General features: G+C 34.3%; 1 protein-coding gene across 1 annotated transcript in view; it reads left to right on the top strand.

Moving 5' to 3' along the window:
- Positions 1-20,589, top strand: part of ADGRL4 (adhesion G protein-coupled receptor L4) — a 90,628-nt gene extending 70,039 nt beyond the window's left edge. Inside the window, exons 14-16 of the mRNA XM_087820718.1 lie at positions 16,125-16,216; positions 18,619-18,787; positions 19,151-20,589. Coding sequence (XP_087676844.1) covers positions 16,125-16,216; positions 18,619-18,787; positions 19,151-19,213 — 324 coding nt within the window. The 3' untranslated portion in view covers positions 19,214-20,589. The remainder of the gene's footprint in view (positions 1-16,124; positions 16,217-18,618; positions 18,788-19,150) is intronic.
- Positions 20,590-20,821: the final 232 nt, after the last annotated feature.

The following is a 20,821-nucleotide window of genomic DNA, read 5'->3' as shown; positions in this document are numbered from 1 at the left end:
TCACTCCCATTTCATTTTAATCTATCTATAATAAACTCAATTCAGATAAGTGGAACTATTAATAAGAATAACAAGAATGTTAATGTTAAATCCTAGTATGTTTCTGGCACTAATGTAAACATTCTCCGTGTGTTAGCACATTTAATCTAATCGTCCAAGCAACTCAAAATGGCTGTATGTGCGTGTGTGTGTGCACGGCCAATTTATTTTATTTTGAAATTGAAGAAATTGAGGCATAGAGTGAGTACACATCTTACTCGACAGCTAGTAAGTAACTGAGCTGGAACTCACATTCATGACATTGAATCTATGGCCTGCCTTCTGAATCCCAGTGCTGATAGCTTCTTTGCCTATAGACCAAATGCCATAGGTTGGTATATAAAATTCTCAGTAATCTAGCTGAACCTTGCCTATTTTCAGCCTTTTTTCCACACTGCATATTTCCACAAAACAACTCTTCCAAGAACTTTATCCTAGTTAGGATACTTGTTTCCTGGATATTTTCTTGGGCCTTTGCAATCAATAATCTCACCACCATGTGCAAAATTCTTCTGCCTAAATTCTTATCATTAATTAATATACAACTTGGTGAAAATCTTTCCAGGTTTGTAACTAATCTTCTGCAGAGTAAGGACTAGGGTCTATACATGGTATTTGCTTGTTTTTATGAATGGAACCCTGGGGCATGTTTGGTTTGGAACTTTAATATAAAATGTCTTTAAAACAATATGTAAATGAGTAAAAACTGAATTATTTCAGCACTGATAGCTTTTTCTACCCTTAGTTATGTTGTTTCAAAGGAATATTCAAGATTTTCATCTACTCTGATAAGTGTGATTAGGTATTTGAGTAGCAACATTTTCTGCATTGATCAAATGAAAGTACTTCCCCAGGTGCTGACTCATTAATAATAAGGATCTCTCAGAATTCTGAAGTATGAACCAGTGACCCCACTGATTCCATCTACGAATCACTACATTTAGAATGTTAAGATTGTAACTATACATGAAATGGCTTAGCCATGCTTTTGAAAGATTGAACTGTGTAAGAAAAAGGCTTCTAAGTCTTTGTAAAGCAAGCTGCAAACTGAAGATAATTTCCATAATTTCTTTCTTTCTTCAGTATTTTTAATATTTAATGTTGTAGTCTTTCAACTAAAACTGTGCAAGCGATTAGGTTCAAGTACAGAAGTGGAAAAAAGAGTTTCTGAAAATAATTTAACTTCTAAGTAGAAACTGAAGTTTCTTCCATAGACACTTTCAATACTGAAGAATAGAGTTTCTTTGATTGAAGCACATACTAATTAAACTGTATCCAAATAAGGTATTTTCTTTAAAAAAAAAAAAAAAGTGAGTTTTCATTTAAATTTAAATGACAACTCTTATAATTGAGTGTTTCTATATTACTACTCTTACCCACTTCTTTTCAGGTTCGCCCAGAGCTCCACTTAGTTTTTGTGTAGTGGCCTCCTCTAGCTCTTTTTTTCATGTCTACAATATCTTAATTCCCTTTCACCAGCAAACACCTGCTAAAACCTACTCAAAAGTTAATTCCTCACATACCCCTACAAGATGGACCATGTCTGTGTATATTTGTTATTATGTAATCCATTTTTATTACATTTTTTAATTTGACAAATTTCTCAAGCTTGGAAAAAATGAAACTATTACAAGTCTGTGTAAAGTAAAAAGTGAACATTTCACCCAATATTTATATTCTCCATTACTACTCTTTTTCTTAGTAGCTACTCTGATTCTTTCAGATCTTTGCTAGGACACATGCACATACACTTAAATTTATATGTATGTATGTTTAAGAAATAATTTTGTTTATAAATTCCAACAACCTGAATTATTTATAACCTGCAATATATCATAGTCATCCTTCTTTGGTAGAACATACAATTCTACCTTTTTTTATCACTGCTTATTATGACTGTGCTCTAATTTATTTAACCACTTCCTTAGTGGTGAACATTTGTTTCCAATTTTTTCTTATTACAAATAATACTGAATAGAGAATTCTTGTTCCAATGCAATTACATATATCCATGATATAAAATGGTTAGAAAGTGTTTCTTAAAAGTAAAAATTCAAATAGAGGCAGATTTTTAAATTTACAAGTTGCCTCCAAAACATTTTCTTCGATTGATACTTATACCAACAATATAGGAGAGTGTCCTTTTTCTGACACTAAGTATTATCTACTGTGCTATCCAAATGGCGAAGTCAGAATATATAAACCCAAAAGAAAGATGACAGTAGCATCAGTGGCAATACTGACCAAATCTTTGGACTGAATTTTTGCGGCAGCTGTGCATTACAGGGAGTTTAGCAGCATCTCTGGCCCCCGTTCATCAGATGCCAGTAGCACCACCACCACCATCTATGCATGACAACCAAAAATGCCTCCAAACCCAGCCAGATGTTCCATGGGGACAATATCCCCATTTCCATTCAATGGGAACCACTAGTTTAGACTTTGATATTAAGTCTCTTGTATAAAAGTGCATTTTGCCTCTTGCTTTAAATGGCATAAATATTTCAAAAAGAATTAAAATGATGGTTTGGGCAATATCTTTTAGATGACCCCATTGGAGCTATATTAGAAACACTACTCATTGTAAATTTTAAATGTTGTGTATAACAGCATCCACATTTTAATGATGTTTTAATTTAATGAGATCGTATTTGTTAGGTGCATCTGTTGGTGACCTCTACGGTTCAAGGTACTTTAATATTCTAACCTTTTCTCCACATTATGTATTAATAAGCATTTCAGTACCTGTAACATTTAGCTACTTTTTTCATATAATTCTGACCTTTTTGAAACAATAGATAGCTGGAATTTTGAAAAAGAAAAAGTGAAGTGTAAAAACAACTTATCATAAATAATACATGTGTAGTTCCCATACATGGGAATTATATTCTTACTGGAAATACGTCCACAGATAATCTCCTTGGGACCTTATACTAGAAAATTTCATAAAAATTGAATAACTTCATAGAAATTAGAGATCCAGAAAAAAATGGAAAAAGTTTCCTTGGGTTTCTCAAACCCAATCAGAAATAACTGGCCATGGTAAAGTTCATCACTGGTGTTTCCTAATAAAGGGAGCTTTACAGTGAGGGAAATGAAAGGGAAACTATGGATATTGGTAGTGCAAGATAGTCATCAGAATTGTTCTTCACTTTACATTTGTATGGTCTTCTGATCTTTACAAAATCCTTTAATGTCTTAGTTAATTCTCGCCAACTTCAGTAGTACATCAAAACAAAAATAGTAAGAGATAATGTTTCACTTGATTTTCACTAGATTTAGTGACTGTAATCTTGACTTATGTATTTATATATGTCAGTGGGGGTTCTGCTATGTATAGCTTTTTAAAGAACTGTACCAATTCCTTGAGAAGGACTGATTACACTCAAGCAAATTATGTGTTCTTATGCAGCTAAAACCTTCAAACTTCTACTCATTAAGAATTTATAAAAATTGTTAAACTTGGTCAAGAGCACAGTACAAGTTCTGATCAGTCTTATTCTTCTGATCATCCTCTGAGAAAAACAGTGTCCTTGCCCAAGCTGATCTGCAAGAAGAGTGAGGCCTTTGAACGAATATTTATTAGCATTTGCAGAGCTCTTGTTCTACACATCTGAAAATATTTCATCTTCCCTATAAGTATTTACTATGTCCCTCTGGCTCCTTCAGTATTCTCTGTAAAATGTAAATTACTCATTTTGAGAGAACGTTATCTGTGTGGCTCCGTCTTGATTTCGGTTTCTTATATGAAAATGTTGTTGTGTCTAGTTGCAGGGCTTCCCAAGAATAAAACATTTAAAATTCCTTCTAATGAAAAAAATATGCCTCCTGATGGTATTGGATCAAAAATAAAGCCCAGGTTGTTCCACATTAGGGCACACCCTTCAGTCATTAGAGCTTAATTCACACTTATTTTGGTAAGAGCCACCATTTTGTCTGTATTTTAAGGAAGTGTAAATTAAGGCTTAGCTTGCTTAAGAAATCTGCTCTGGATCACGCAGCTACTGATAGGTCGACGCAAGCTCAGTGTTTTCCAGATTCGCCTTTCGTGCTGTTTCACTACCACATAGCCTCTCCTCTTTCCATACACAAGAGATTGAAGGGAGTAAATCTTTGTTAAGTCAATGAAAAACTTTTTCCTATCTCCTGAATTTCACAAACGGGTTCAGGATAAATTTTGAAGACCTGGCAACTGCAGACCTTCTAAAAATTATTTATAAGCTTTCAATTCTTTATTTTACTTAGTGAAGATATAAGAATAAATTACTTTCCATCTTATCAAAAATGAAGGAAATCTTGAATTTTTCTTCCCTGTTTTATATTACTTTATCTAAATACTTGCCAAGAATATCCCACAACTAACCAAAATATCTAACCTAAAATCCCGACTATATCAGATTATAGGTCAATATATGGAATGCACATATTGGATGTTTACTGTCTTTACTTGTGGGTATCATTAAGCAATGTCCAAAACCCTGTATGACATCTAATAGCTCAAATTCCTTTTGTCCTCCCATTTTTTCTCATAAAAAAAGCTAAAAGGTGAGTTAAAAGCTTCATCCATTTAAATTGTCTTTAATTTTATACTTCTAATTAACAGATTTATTTTCTTTAGGAAAAAGAAGTGTTCTTTTGGATTCTTTTAAATCTTTATGACTTTAATTAATATTAAGCTGTATGTATAGGTAGTATTAAATCAAAATTAAAGTGGAGGTAGTATAAAAAAAAGTCTGGGGAAAAATAGGTGCAACATTTTGAATATTTCAGAATATGCCAAAACTTTATTCAAGCAGTAAAATCCCAAAGAAGACCATGCTAGTAACTAAGAGGAGGTAAATGGAGAAAACTTGTCCTCAAAATTATCCCAAGTTTCCATGTGTAAGCGACTCTAAGGCAGCACATTGGTAAGCTTGAGATACTATTTTGGAAAAACAAACCTGCACATAACCTCACTCCTGCTTACATCTTTCTTGTCTTTACATTGCTCTTGGAGTTAACTCTAAAACCTTTAACTAAGCCTGTGATAAGAGCGATACTAGTTTATTATCAAAATAATAAACTTGTATTATTATTATTATTTTTGAGAGTTACAGTGGGTGATAAAAGTACTTCAAATTGACTTCATTATATTGGTGCACTTAAATATATTGGTAGACCTATCTCTCTTCAAGAACTTATCTTTAAAGTAATGTTTTTCTACAAAGTAAAAGTGATTTGGAAATGAGCACCATGCGCCTGTCAGTGACTGCCCTTGGGAACCTCTCATCCACCACTCCCCGCACCTTGAAGGAGGTAGTTGTCCTAACCACTAAGTGTGTTTGAACGCAAGCCGATGCTTACATCATATCTGGCTAGGGTCTGGGAAGGGAAGTGAGATATTGCTGATTATCTTTCACATTTCAACACATGTGAAAGTTAGAATGATCAAAGCACATGTGAGCCTCACTCAGCAACCCAGGAGACAGGGCAGAATCTGGAAGTGGAGCTTACCACACCTATCTGAGCTTATCTTAATAAGATGTAAACAAATAAAAAACCTCAGATAAATGCTGAACTGAACAGAACACTAGGCAACAGGCATGAAAAATACTGGCCCTGGCAAACTGGGATAAAGTGAGGGACACTACCTCAGAGGCACCTCGTGATCTGGCCGTTTACTGCTCAGCCTCATCTCACAAGACCCTCCCACAGACTTTTGTGTTTTTATCACAGTGTCTGCTCCACAGCTTCTGAGAGGTTCTGTGCACCATCCCACCCCAGCACCTCTGCACTAAAATACTCCCCGTGGCCTCGCTCTAGCCAGGCCTTTATCCAGTTAACTCCTGCTTGACTTTCAGGTATCAATTCAAATTATTTCCTGAGGGAAGTGCTCCCTGGCTCAGCTCACGGGTCTATAATATCTTTTTGTTACATGCTTTCATAGAAGCTCATTATTTTCTCAATGTAAAATGAGAGGTGTTAGTGTGAATAACTGATTAATAACTGATTCAGATCTGTCTTCTCCAGGAGGAGACAGTGAGACTGTAAGTGCTATGAGAGCAAAACCTTATGGAATTTTTCTCACTGCATTATCCTTGAGGTTTATCAAGCAGTAATCACTCAATATTGTTGGATGGAAAAATAAATGATGCAGGCATAGTAGTTACTCAAAAGTGTCAATTCCTTTCCCCCAAGGGAAATTTCAAGAAATCATCATCATGGAAATGAGATTATTTTGAGAAGATTTTACCGAAGAGATAACACATGAAGCATTCATTATAGCCTCTTACTTATACTTTATTTCTTTTCTGCTTAGGAATGATTGCTCTATCTATCTATCATCTATCTATCTATCTATCTATCTATCTATCTATCTATCTATCTATCTATCTATCATCATCTATCTATATCTATCTATCATCTATCTATCATCTATCTCTCTATCTATCATCTATCTATATCTATCATCTATCTATCTATCATCTATCTACCTATTATCATCATCTATCATCATCTATCATCTATCTATATTATCTATCTATCATCTATCTATCTATGGCATACTTTCCCTAGGAATTTAATTGGCATTTTATGTTTAACTGAATAAAATGAGGTCCTTGACAAATAATAGCAGAGGTTTTCAAAAGCAATATGATTGGCAAAAATTCCACACCATGGGTTCTATCTATGCACTGGCTTTCTAATATGTACATGAAGATCATGATGCCAATTCTACATATACAGTTGCTATTTTAAAAAGAAATAAAAATTAAAAGAATAAAAGCATCCTTTAAAAGTCAAAAACAAAATTTTAAATAACTTAGGGAACTGTCTTGTCTCTTCTTATATTTTCACCTTTTAAATTGGTAATAACTTTCAATACAATTTAAATATAATTGTGCAAGTTTTATCTTAAATGCTGAGTAACAGTCAAATATTTCATATGTTTGTATAAAATTAGTTCATTCTTACTAACCTCCATCTTCATTTTATACAGCATGTATATACAAGGAACATTTTTCCTTGCTCATATGTTAACAAAAGAGATTTTATGACTCAGTTTTCATTATTACATTAAATCTAACAATTGCTGGAAATACTCTTCACATATATAGTTATTCTCCTTCACCTCTGTTCCTTTTCTATTATCTTTCTATGACTTATAACCAGCTATAAAGAGCCTGGCTGGCATGGCTCAGTGGTTGAGCATCAACTTATGATCCAGGAGATCAAGGTTCAATTGCCAATCAGGGCATGTGACTGGGTTTTGGGCTCTATCCCCGGTAGGGGCGTGCAGGAGGCAGCTGATCAATGACTCATCATTGATGTCTCTATCTCGCTCTCTCGCTCTCCCTTTCTCTCTCTGAAATCAATAAAGACATATATTTTTTTAAATCAGCTATAAAAATAAGCTCATGACATTCACTTACAGTCACGGAAGTCATTTCACTCTTCATTTTTATAAATTTCTAGTTCCCTCCTCCTTTGGATTCTGTTTTAGAGACCAGTAAATTATTCATTTAAATACTGGGGGAAAAATCAGCTATTGAAATATTCCTAATGGAAACATGTTAAAAATATAAAGTGCAAATATTTTTAATGCCTAAGATGATTAAATATTGGAATGGGATTTTAGCCTTAATAAAATAGAGCAGTTATTTCACTATTACCTCAAGTGATGTAGGAAAATGTGAGATGAAATATTCCCATATTTAGATGTGAGATGAAAAAATGTGAGATGAAAAAATTCCCATATTTAGAATTTTTTTTATCAAATTAATGATTGAATGCTCTTTTACATAGGCCATTAAGTATACCTGGGATTTGGGTATATTATCTTTCATCCTTTTATTCATTCAACAAATATTTACTGAACATTTTTTTATAATGACAGATATTGTCCTAGGCCTTGGGAATAAATACATCAATAAATAAAGTAGAAAAAAGTCCTTACCCTTATGGATCTTGGGCTCTAGATCAAGAGTCAGCAGTTGCCATAGCCGGTTTTTGTAAATAAAGCTTTATTGGGATACAGTCACATTTTTTAAAAAATATGTTTTTATTGACTTTTTTAGAGGAGAGGAAGGGAGAAAGACAGAGAGAAACATCCATCGGCTGCCTCCTGCTCGGCCCCTGCTGGGGACCGAGCCAGAAACCCGGGCATGGGCCCTGACCAGGAACTGAACCGAGATCTCCTGGATCCTAGGTTGATGCTCAACCACTGAGCCACAACTGCCAGGCTACAGTCACATTATTTGTTAGCACATTGTCAAAGGTTACTTTAACGGTATGGCAGAGTTGAGTAGTTGCAGTAGAGACCATATGGTCCTCACAACCTAAACTATTTACTCTCTGGCCCTTTTCAGAAAACGTTTACTGATCCCTGTTCTGAATGAGAGTGATGTAAGAAAATATAACTATTCTCTCCCATAAAATATCCCAGGATAACATATTGGATTCATTAAAAATGTTTCATATATTTCGGTATCTGGTAATTTTATCTATGGATTGCCCTTTGAAATATAGCTACTTCATCCTTTGCTATAAATTTTTTGAAGATAGCCAGCTTTTTTGACCTGGAAATTTCAATTCTACTTTAGCGTTTCAACAATGAAAAATGGCTTACCTGAATGATAAATGCTTGATCTATTGTTGGATTAAATGTATTTAAGTATTTATTTTGCTGACATAATTTTAGAGGAAAGTCCTGAAAGTGGAAAAAGATCTATTTTTTTCCCTTTTCATTAAATTTATTGGAGTGACAGTGGTTAAAAAAGTTATACAAGTTTCAGGTGCACTATTCTACAACACTTCATCTGTACACTGTATTGTATGTTCACCATCCCAAGTCAAGTCTCCATCCACCATCATTTAATACCTCCTATTTCCCCTTCACTTCCCTCCATCCAAAATAAAGACTGACAGATATAAGTCATATTTTAAGGTGCTGTTTATAGATCCAATGAGATAATAGCATAAAATAATATGTATTCAATTGTTGAATAAATATATGCTACATATATTGTTTAGCACTTCAAATATTCGAGACAATTTGGAACATCATTTTTCTGTGAGTGTAATAGCCATTGGTGATGTTTGTTGAGAACTTATATATTGTGCACTATTCTAAGAACTTTACATTAATTATGTAATTTAATATACACAACAACCCTATAAATACTAATATTATCCATATTTTACAAAGAAAGTGTAATACAAGGAATTAAATAAGTTACCCAAATAGTGTCAGAACTAGAATTTGAATCCACCAAGTGTGGTTCCAAAATCCATTTATTCTCTTTATTTTGAAGATGCATCTGTTGCTTTTTTGAAACTTTCAAATCATATAAGGTAATGTCCCAACTTTTTTTACTAAAGAGCCCATCAGTAAAAATTATGTTCCTATGTAAATGTAAGATTTTTTTATCTTGAAAGATTATATACATTTATTAGTTTACTAATATTTTATGCAATTTACATTATACATTTTGCAAGGTAGGACAAAAGTAGGTTTGTAGCTGTGAGTACACAAAACACAGTTTATTCTTGTATTATTATTTATCAATTATTGTACTATTTTCCATACAAACAACTGTAAACCTACTTTTGCCTCACCTTGTATATAATGTATATTATAGAACACTTGAAAATATAATCTAAAAGATTAAAGATGTAATGACAGTATTTAAATATGTTTCAATATGGTCCTCACTAAAATATTATTAGTGTTTTCTTTTTTAACAAAATATTTAAGTTTGTGCTATAATATTTTCCATGTCTTATTTCAGTTAACTTCATCATGAAGAACAGAACTTTTCTCCAATGGTACAGGGCTTTTTAAAATTCTCACTATTAAATAGGAAACATTAAAAGAGACTTCAAAACATGTATTATTGACTTTAAATAAATTATGAGTTTATTTAATATGAATGACTTTAAATATGATTGAAAACTATGGATCTAAATGCATACTTCAAATAGCCCTTTTAATCATTTGAATTTTTAAATAACACTGTATTAAGTCTGATTACATCTTCATAGATTTTAACCTGGCTGACTTACATGGACTTGCAACTTGGTTGGCACATCGCTAACTCTAAGAGTGGGAAAAATGTCCATTCTGTCATTTTCTCATTTAAATATTCTTTTTCAGTATTAACTTTAACCCACAGTGCACTTGGAGGCATCTTGGATCTTATCCTTTAGCTTGTATCTTATATGTAACTCTATTTGACATGTTTAAAGTGAGGGTACCAGTGTTCATCTTTATTTTAAGTAGTAAACCTTAATGTTCTCCTTAGAAAAATATCAGTGGGAATTCTAATATGTTCTTCATGTTCCCCAATAGATTATTGTGACATTTCTCTTTGGAGATGTCTTACATGAACCCAGTAACCATATTCAAACTCTACAGGTAGAAAGTTCTGTTGTTCAGTAGCACAGGAAGAATGACCACCTTCTTAGATCCTTTGACCACAGAGAACAGTGAGGACAGATATCTCCACTGGGGATCGCTGGCATAGCAGACTAAATCCTGTTCAGTGTTAACAAAGCTTTCATCACTGGTATCCGAAGTTCAGTGAACACTAATGCCAATTAATAACCACATCGCTGCTCATTAATGTTTTACTCTTCTACTCTTAACCATTTTTAAAGTGAAGTAACTGTCAGCAGTTAATATAAATAAATGTATAAATAATTAAATTATTGAAATTTTAGATGTCCATTTAACTTCTCTTCACTTGTCCTTCACTTGTAGTTTGGTGTTTTGTAAAGTTCTTAGGACCATAAACTCTAGAACCTGTCTACTAAGTATGAATCTTGGCTTGGCAATATTTCCTAACTGTGGACCTTTGGCAAGTTACTTTACTTCTCTATGCCTCTGTTGCCATAAATGTTAAATAAATGTAATGATAATGATAATATTAAGAATAAGAATACTTACCCCATTAAGTTGGTGTGGGGATTAAATGAATTAATAATATAGAGAAGACTTGGAAATGTGTCTGGCACATGGAAAACACTTTTATTCCAGAACAACTATCCATTCAGTTGTGTACCCCAGCAGTCAATGCCTGGTGGAAGAACATTACTGTCTTCTAAAGTGTAAATCTCAAGATATTAGTGAAATATCATAAGTACTATTAATATCCCAGAGTAATCTATGAAGGATACTCTTACGATATTTAGAGCCTACTTAAACATATTTGTTATATTTTCAGGTTGTTTCAAAATGTTTCAGATTATTTTTTCATATAATTGTAGACTTCAGTCCTATTTCTCTGTAATCTACTCTCTCCTGAGCCTGGCAATATTAACCTGAGCAGAAGAGTATCTCTTAGCCCTGTAGGTATTCCCAAGACTGCTAAATCCTGAGCCTAGGGAATGTTAACAAGATGAGGTTTGTGATGTTAGGAGAGAAATGCTTCCTAACAGTGTCATGTAGATATATGTAGAGAAAAAAAGTTATTCCACTCTGTAATTTTGACAATAGGTCAACAAACACTGTGGCATTGTAATTTCTGATTTCACTAAATTTATACTAATCCAATTTTACATCTAAGCTTTGAAAATTGTATTTCTAATTATTACTTTATTAACAAAAGCTTTTAGCAAGTTCCGGCCCAACCAATGCTTCCTGACACAGCTTCACCTTGCACACGGAGGAAGAGGAGTTCTCTCAGCCAGGTGTCTTCTTTACTCAAACCTTTTAGATGTGATTTCATCTACTGTACACTGAGAACATTTTATCAGGCTCAGCACATACATACATGGTCCACAACAGTTGCCACATCTGGAAATTTACCCCTTCTTCCTTTGAGGTCTCTTTGCAAACAGCTATGGATCAGCCTATCTGGAGAGGGTGATGTCCTTGGCCTTTTCTACTAAGAAGCCAGTGTCCTCAGATTATAAGAAGGATCAGATGTGAAAATAATTGAAAGCTATGAAGTTAATGGTTGCCATTAAAAACACAGGGTTGTCAGTTAATTTGAATTTCAGATAAACAACAAAATAATTTATTTTGTTATTTTATCCTGTTGGACCCAAGGTTTACAGTGGGCCCAACAGGATAATGTCAGATAACTTCTTTATCTTAGAATCCACAACCTTAATTTTATCTGCAAAATTCCTTTTGCCATATTCACAGGTTCCAGACATTAGGGTGTGGACATTTTTTGGAGGTGGGGAAATTATTCTGCTTATCACATACTTCAACTGGGAAATAATTAAAAAAGAAATTGGGACAGAAGACAAAATTCTTAACTACTTGATTCCAATCTAGCTAGTAGACTTTTTTTTAATTAGAAGGTTATTTACTTTGTTTAAAAGTTTAAGTTGAAAACTATTTAGCTTTATAGGGGCCTAAGGATTGAGAATGAGTTGATTTTTTTTGTGGCCTCTCAGTAGGCCAGAAAACCCCCCCCCCCCCCACCTTTTGTCCTTTGCAGAAGTAGATTTGTCCTGGGCCAGTTAATTTAAAGGCAATAAAGCTATTTGAAAAGACACAGTAGTTGTGATCATGACACATTCTTAAATGAACCAGATTCCCTTTGATATATATGAAAAATTAAAGCCTGGGTCTAAAAGTGCTGTAAGAGAAATTTCCTCATTCTTTTTGGCGAGATCTGACATCAGCATGTAGATGGCTTCATCAATTATTGAGGAAAAGACTAAGAAAAGAAAAATGACTGATTGGGGTGCTTCATTCTGAAGTCTGAATGTGAAGCCCTAGGGTTGCATGTACCTGTAGGTCTAAATCTTTCAGAATTATCTCCCGCCCTCTCCAGCTCAGCTCTTTAAATTTTTTGTTTTAAAAAAAATAAGGCACTTAAAAATGTTTATCGTACTCTGTCAAACATCAGAACATGTGTGCCAAACTTTGAAGTAACTGCACTTGTCAATGAAGTTAAGGAACAGATCTCTGTGTAGACAAATATCCCTTAAGATGAAGCAAAGGGAATGATTTTAAATTTAAAATACCACTTTTTCTCAAGGGTTATGTTTTCCTGCCTTTGAATGACTTGTCTCCTCACGGCTGCTTTCGCTCTCTTCAGTATTCTAAACTGCAGCGGTGAGCTCCAGAGTTCTTGCGTTTGCCATGCAGTGTCCTTGTCTTGTTCATTCCTAGAAAAGTATTATGAACGCCTAGTTGACAAGCTAAAGCTGTTTTTTAAAAATAGAGACAAAAATGATAATGAATGACTTTGTTCATTTGCAAGTCATTAATTAGCTCCTGTGTTTTTGTGGCACTAACATCTAGAGATAAATAATAAGGGAATCACAACGAATAAAACCAGCACATGGAGGTAAACACTAATGAGCAAAAGTGGGAATAATTTTAAAGGCACCATTTTCTTAAGGTGAAGGTGGGGGGATAAGAGGGTGGGTGGGAAGAGATTAACCAAAGAACTTATATGCATATGTGCACAACCATGGACAGGAGGGGTGTAGTGAAGAAGGGATCAATGGGAAAGAAGAGGGCATCTGTAATACTTTCAACAATAAAAATAATATATATATTAATGATTTTCTAATATTTAAAAAAGTACACATTCAGGTCAGTTGTCATTGATGTAACCATTGCCTGTATTTTTCCAACTATTTACCTAAAATGCAGATAGTATCTGTCCCCAGTCATTACTTCTGAAATAATTGTAAACTATTTCTTATTATAAGAAATACTTCTTAATTCTATATAATTTTGTTTTGCGCTTTTGTTTTTATATCACCTCAGACCATTCATACTTATTTCATAAAACATTCCCTCCCAAAAGATACTTTTTCATACCATGTAAAATGCAGACTTTCAACTTAATTTCTACCTCTAAGTAAATAAGGTCATGTGCATTTAGGTGATATTAATTCTTTGCTTACAGTATTTTTTACTCTGTTAGAAAAGGGATTTGCACTAGCTTATATATCTATGGATAGAGATTGCAGGCAGTGTAAAAGGAGCAAATGTAAGTTTTTTTCAGTTACTCCAAATTTACTGAATATTCTAATGATGTTAATTTTGGCTCTGAGTTTTGTTAAAGAAAAAAATTACTCTGACCTTTGTTGAAATAGTAAGGAAGACTTTATCTGGGACTACTGTGATGGATGTCAAGACTGTCACAAGAGGGGAGACAGATTCATTTCAACTCTGAATACAGTAAAGACATCTGGGGATTATAGCCAAGAAACAGGTTGTGTGTTGGGGGTGGGGGGCAGAGTTGAAGGTTGGTGGATGGAAAATTACTAAGAGGATACATGAAGGTTAGGGAGAATTCTTTCTATATTTACTTTAACAAGATTCTTGCTGAAAGGCAGGCCAGGATGATCAGATATCAAGGATGGGGAGGGGGGCGAGATGAGGAATTTGATTAGATATCAAGAGTAGAAGGATCCTCTCTAAGCTGACTTAGCAGGATTCTTGCTAAAACTGGACTGTGCAAGGATGGACACTGAAGCCCAAAGTCGAGGCCTAGAAGAGGGGTCACAGGAAGCTGACTAACGTTTAGTAAAGAAGGGTCTTTGTCAGTTTTCCAGTGACACAGGCAAGGGAAGGACATGTTGGCATACAGCATCGGCGTTTTTCAACATAGAAAAGAATATCATCATTCTCTAGACTTCCATGGAATTGATCTCAGGTCTGATTTATCATTTGGGTTTCAGATTTTAATAAAAGTACACTGGGAGGCAGGATGTGGACAAGCAGCATTTAAGCAGAGGTGGTGAGGGAATTAGCTACAGGAATATCTGAGGGGCCAGCAAGTACAGCCAGCCTCAAGGCATGCTTGGTGCGCTGCAAGGATAGCTAGAGAATCTAATGTGAGCAGAATGAAGTGACCAGGGGATGGAGTAGGACTTGAGGGAAGTGATATATCATTTCAGACCCTGAAGGCCACTGTGAGATCTTCAGATCTAACTCAGATGGGAAGCCATGGGAGGGTTCTGAATAGAGAAATGGTCTGACCAGCATTTTAAAGAGATCAGTCTGACCCCTGTAACGAGAATGGATTGTAGGAAGGCAAGCCGGAGGAGGGGACACTGATTAAGAGGCTTTTCTAATAGATGGTGGCCTCTTCTAGGACAGGAGCATGAAGATGGTGATTGGTAGGGATATTCTAAATACATTTTGAAAGTAGGTTGAAGGGTTTGCTGATGAATATGCCTGATCTGCTAGAAAGATGAGATAACTTTTTTTTTTTGAAGTGGGCAAGACTGTGTCAAAAATAGTTTCTTTGAGAAAAAAATAGCAGTATGGGTTTTGACATTTTTAATTCAGGATGCCTATTAGGTTTCCAAAAATATAGGAAAAGGAAAGAGAAGAAGAAACTTTTCATCATAATACAGTCACTTTAAAAGCGGTGTAAATTCTGTGTATTCTCTTAAGCCCATATTAGGAAATCAAATAATAGAATGATAAATGTTTATCAACAAAGTGTATTATATGCCTTCAAATAAACATTTATTTCATTGATTAATATTTTAAAGTTTCTGAAGTTAAATCTTGGGAAAGGAAATCTCAACATGAACATTAAGAGAAATAGCTAGATGAACTACATAAAAGAAAGTAGATTCAAACATTTTTTGGCAATAGAAATCAAAAGTGTTTTGTTGAGTTTTCTAATTTCCTTTCAATTTTTCTTTTCCAGTTTAAAGGGTTGAAAGAACTATCACTAACACATCTCCTTAAAGAAATAAAACACAATTTAATGAACAAACATTTGATTTCTCAAGTGTTCATAAAGTTTTTCAAACCAAAATTTATCTTAATATGTATATTGATCATACTATTGGCAGCAGATGAGTGTCATCAATCTATAGATGTGATCATTAAATCTGAAGAAGTTTTTTGGACAGGTTGCTTAGCACAATATGATAAATTGTACTAACTACCATGTGTACTAACAATTTTCAGTGATACTGTGAAGATCAACCACAGATTTGTTTGCCTAAGTGTACCAGAGTGTTTGTATTTTGTAATACATATAAAAATGCCATGATTTCCTGGTTTCCGTTTATTTGGAATCTTTACTATTTACTGTTTGTTGATTTCCTTTATGTATATAATGTACTATGAAAATTATCTCTTCTCTGAAATGAATTTATTTTCTCAGGTTAACCTCTTGGCTTTTGGATTTATCATATACAAAGTTTTTCGTCACACTGCAGGGTTGAAACCAGAAGTTAGTTGCTATGAAAACATAAGGTAAATGTTTCTTTAAGTCTACTTTTTGTAACTAAAAGCTTTAGTAACTTAAAGTACAAATAAGTTTTGAAAGGACAATTTTTTAATGACTTTTCAAACTTTCTTCCTCTATATTTAAAATACTTAGTGTTAAATAGCATTTAGTATGTTTAATAAGCCTACAATCGCCAAAGATGAAACGGTAAGTAAACCAGTCTTTTTAAGCACACTCCCCTTTGAAAGAAAAGGCGATGGCCATTTTAAGCTGATGTGGGCCTTTGTGATTTTCTTTTGCGAAACATTTCTCAAAGCTGCTTAACTCTGTTTCTTTCTTGCATTTCTTAATTTACATGAAGGCATGATTTTTCCTTGAAACTCCTTTTTAAAACTGATTTATTGAGACCATGAAAATAGTTCGTTTAGGAGAAACTGAAGTGTAGGATAGGGAACAGCAGACACAACCGATGCTTGGGTTGCTGGGGAACACTCCTGTAGTTTCATTACCTTGCGCAAGAGTTATAGTTAGGATTTAGCAAATGTTTGATCGATTACTTTCTTTTACTCTTCACCATTCATAGTTTCACGTAGTGTGCTGGTTTTAATAAAGTTTAAAATGACTTATTTTCTGAAGTACACTGCTGAAACATCTTCTGCAGTAAAGAATGTTTAGACTAAAAATGAAAAAGAAAATAATCGTTAGTTGCCTCATTCTTAAGGCAGTATCCTCAGTGAGCAAGATTGAATATTGTCTTACCAAAAGTCACAGGAAGTAAGCTGAAAATAGGTAAGGGTAAGGATGTGCATGTATTATTTTTTAATTTTCAAGAAATTGGTATTTTGACATGAATTTATTTGGAGGTAATGGATATTGGAAAAGAAAAAAGAAAGGAGAGAGAGAGAGAAAGAAGAAAGAAAGAGAAGAAAGAGAAGAAAGAAGAAAGAAAAAGAAAAGAAGAAAGAAAGAAAGAAAAAGAAAGAAAGAAAGAAAGAAAGAAAGAAAGAAAGAAAGAAAGAAAGAAAGAAAGAAAGAAAGAAAGAAAGAAAGAAAGAGGGAGGGAGGGAGGGAGGGAGGGAGGGAGGGAGGAAGGAAGGAAGGAAGGAAGGAAGGAAGGAAGGAAGGAAGGAAGGAAGGAAGGAAGGAAGGAAGGAAGGAAGAGGGAGGGAGGGAGGGAGGGAGGGAGGAAGGAAGGAAGGAAGGAAGGAAGGAAGGAAGGAAGGAAGGAAGCAAGGAAGGAAGGAAGAGGGAGGAAGGAAGGAAGGAAGGAAGAAAGGAAGGAAGGAAGGAAGGAAGGAAGGAAGGAAGGAAGGAAGGAAGGAAAGAAGGAAGGGAAGGAAGGAAGGAAGGAAGGAAGGAAGGAAGGAAGGAAGGAAAGAAGGAAGAAAGAAAGAGAGAGAGAGAGAGAGGGAGGGAGGAGGGAGGAAGGAAGGGAAGGAAGGAAGGAAGGAAGGAAGGAAGGAAGGAAGGAAGGAAGGAAGGAAGGAAGGAAGAAAGAGGGAGGGAGGGAGGAAGGAAGGAAGGAAGGAAGGAAGGAAGGAAGGAAGGAAGGAAGGAAGGAAGGAAGGAAGGAAGGAAGGAAGAGAGAGAGAGAGGAGAGAGGGAGGGAGGGAGGAAGGAAGGAAGGAAGAAAAGAAGAAGACAGAGGGAGGGAGGAAGGAAGGAAGGAAGGAAGGAAGGAAGGAAGGAAGGAAGGAAGGAAGGAAGGAAGGAAGGAAGGAAGGAAGAAAAGAAAGAAGAAAGAAAGAAAGAAAGAAAGAAAGAAAGAAAGAAAGAAAGAAAGAAAGAAAGAAAGAAAGAAAGGAAGGAAGGAAGGAAGGAAGGAAGGAAGGAAGGAAGGAAGGAAGGAAGGAAGGAAAAGAAAGAAGAAAGAAAGAAAGAAAGAAAGAAAGAAAGAAAGAAAGAAAGAAAGAAAGAAAGAAAGAAAGAAAGAAAGAAAGAAATCTAATTTTATATCTTACACTTTCTTCTCTACTAAACCTGAAAGGGAAACAGAAGCTTCCTTTGATGTCAGGCATATGTGCTGACCACATTTCACATGCATACTTTTCAAGGTTTCGTAAAAAAAATATTTTCTAACAGATATATGTCTTACCTTCGACATATTACTGCAACATTAGATTTGAAATCAAAGCATACACACTGCAGTACACCAGATAAAAATATTTTAAGATTAAGGAAATTCCTTGAAAAGTGACATACTTTAGTAAGCTACCTTGATTTTGAAGCCACCCCTGCCACAGTGCAGGAGGAGCATACCCTAAGGGCTGTCCCACGTAACTGCAGTTTGCCAGCTTCAGAGTTGTTATTGGTTTTGCAAAAGATTTCTCAGTTATACCAAAAACTTATTTCCCACATAATTTGAGGAATTGGGGGATGTGTGAGTACACATAACTTTCTTAACTGGAACATATCAAATATGTTCTAGGTCTTGTGCCAGAGGAGCCCTTGCCCTTCTGTTCCTTCTTGGCACCACCTGGATCTTTGGGGTTCTCCATGTCGTGCACGCATCAGTGGTGACAGCTTATCTCTTCACCATCAGCAATGCCTTCCAAGGAATGTTCATCTTCGTATTCCTGTGTGTTTTATCTAGAAAGGTAAGCAATTTGTTATATTGGGCAACTCTATGGTATATTCATATAGCACCAGTTACCAAATTGATAAAAATTCTTCTCATAAATTCATGACTTGTTCCTTTGCCTAAATGCAGTACATCTTAGTATACAAAAAAAAAAAAAAAAAATAGAACACCCAGCTGTTCTTAGGAAAATATACTGTTTAAAAACTCTTTATTAAGAATATAAATATAGCTTATATTCACTTGAGCATATTCTCACAGATAATCAGAAGACATTAATAATTTAGAAAACCAACCATAATAATTTAATGTGATTTGAAAATAATTTGATGTGATTGCTGCAATTATGTTTAATATTTCTCTTCCTTTTTCTTTTTCTTAGATCCAAGAAGAATATTATAGATTGTTCAAAAATGTCCCTTGTTGTTTTGCATGTTTAAGGTAAACAGAGGGAGCTGTGGATGATTATTGTTACACACAAAAAAGCCAAGCTGTGGATGGCCAACATATGAAAATGACTTAAACAAATTATCCATTTATTAATTACTAAATAATCAGGTATTTTAAACCAGTATTTCTGTTTACAATGTAGGAACTATATATAATAAGAGGTGAAATTATGTACCACATAGCTATAGTATGCTTTCCTACGTGACTTAGTTTTGTCAAAAATACTATTACAGATATTTGGAAAGTAATTGGTTTCTCAGGAGTGATATCACTGCGCCCAAGGAAAGATTTTCTTTCTAACACAAGAAATATATGAATGTCCTGAAGGAAACCACTGGCTTGATGTTTTATGACTCATGTTGACTTTAAAACTAGTCCCCTATCACCTTGGTAATGAGCTCCTTTACAGAAAGTGGAACATAAGAGAATGAAGGAGCAGAATATAAAACAGAAAGGGAATGGCAGTTATAACAATGGAATGCATTTTGAATAAACTTGTGGAGTTTTTTGTAAACTAGATGAGAAATTATAGAGATCAAATAAAAAAATTGAATAAACACATCTTACCATTTCATGAATTGCTCTAAATGTAAAATTCTACTAAAATAACTTGGGCCTGAATTTGTTATATTCATTTTCTTTTCCAATATTATAAAAACCATACAACTTCACAAAAGAAAGAAACAACAAGCATTTCTGGTCTGTTTTTATGCTAACATTAGAATTAGGTATATGCTATTTCTATACTTATTTCACAGGTTGTGACTTCAAATGCTTAATCAGTAATACACAAATGTGTCAAAATATAATGTTGTTCACGCCTATAAATGTTGTTCATGCCTGTAAATAAAGCTGAAGTTTTCTATTCTATGACCTTTCGGTGTAGTGAGAAATACCGTATCTCATTAGACTAGTATATTTGGGTTCCTTATATTTTAATTTCAGAAATACTGTAGTTTGCATTGCAATATTCCCTTTTAACTTACTCTTTTTAAAAGGGCATTGTAAATAGGGAAATATTCATAAAGTGAATTGCTATTTTTTTTTCTTTTCAGAAAAGTACACACTTAAAAGTGTTATTTATAACAAAGAAATCACTAAGAACTGTAGAAATTTTCACAATGCATCTATTTTATGACAATTTTCCACTATCTATTAAAGCACATCTGCCTAAATATATGGCTTCTATCTAGCCTCAACTCTTCTCATTAAAATGAAGAAGCAGTGACTAGATTTCAAAAACATGTCATTGTTCTGCACCTACCTGTAAAAGCATGCCAATACACTAAACGTCGTGATTTTAATTTCTCCAGCTATTGAAATGCAGTCTGTCAAATCTTTCTCTAACAAATAAAATGTTATCTAAATGAATCCTGCTACTGGCTTTGTTGCGTCATTTCTCAAAAAAAGATGAGCTACCTGCCAATATGGCTTATACATTTTTAGAGGATTCATGATAATAGCTTTTATATTTTTTGAACTCTTAAATGGTAAGCTCATGACCTATTATTTTCATGGTCACTATAAGACAGTATTATAGGAATGTCATATGGAAAAGTAATCTGTTTAATCAATGTATACAAAATTAGGTGTGGTTGGCAGA

This window comes from Miniopterus natalensis, chromosome 9 (genome assembly GCF_054644295.1).
Source record: "Miniopterus natalensis isolate mMinNat1 chromosome 9, mMinNat1.hap1, whole genome shotgun sequence".
NCBI classification, from domain to species: Eukaryota; Metazoa; Chordata; class Mammalia; order Chiroptera; family Miniopteridae; genus Miniopterus; species Miniopterus natalensis.
The sequence above is the reverse complement of the archived record's forward strand: the minus strand, read 5'-3'. Positions and strand labels throughout refer to the sequence as shown.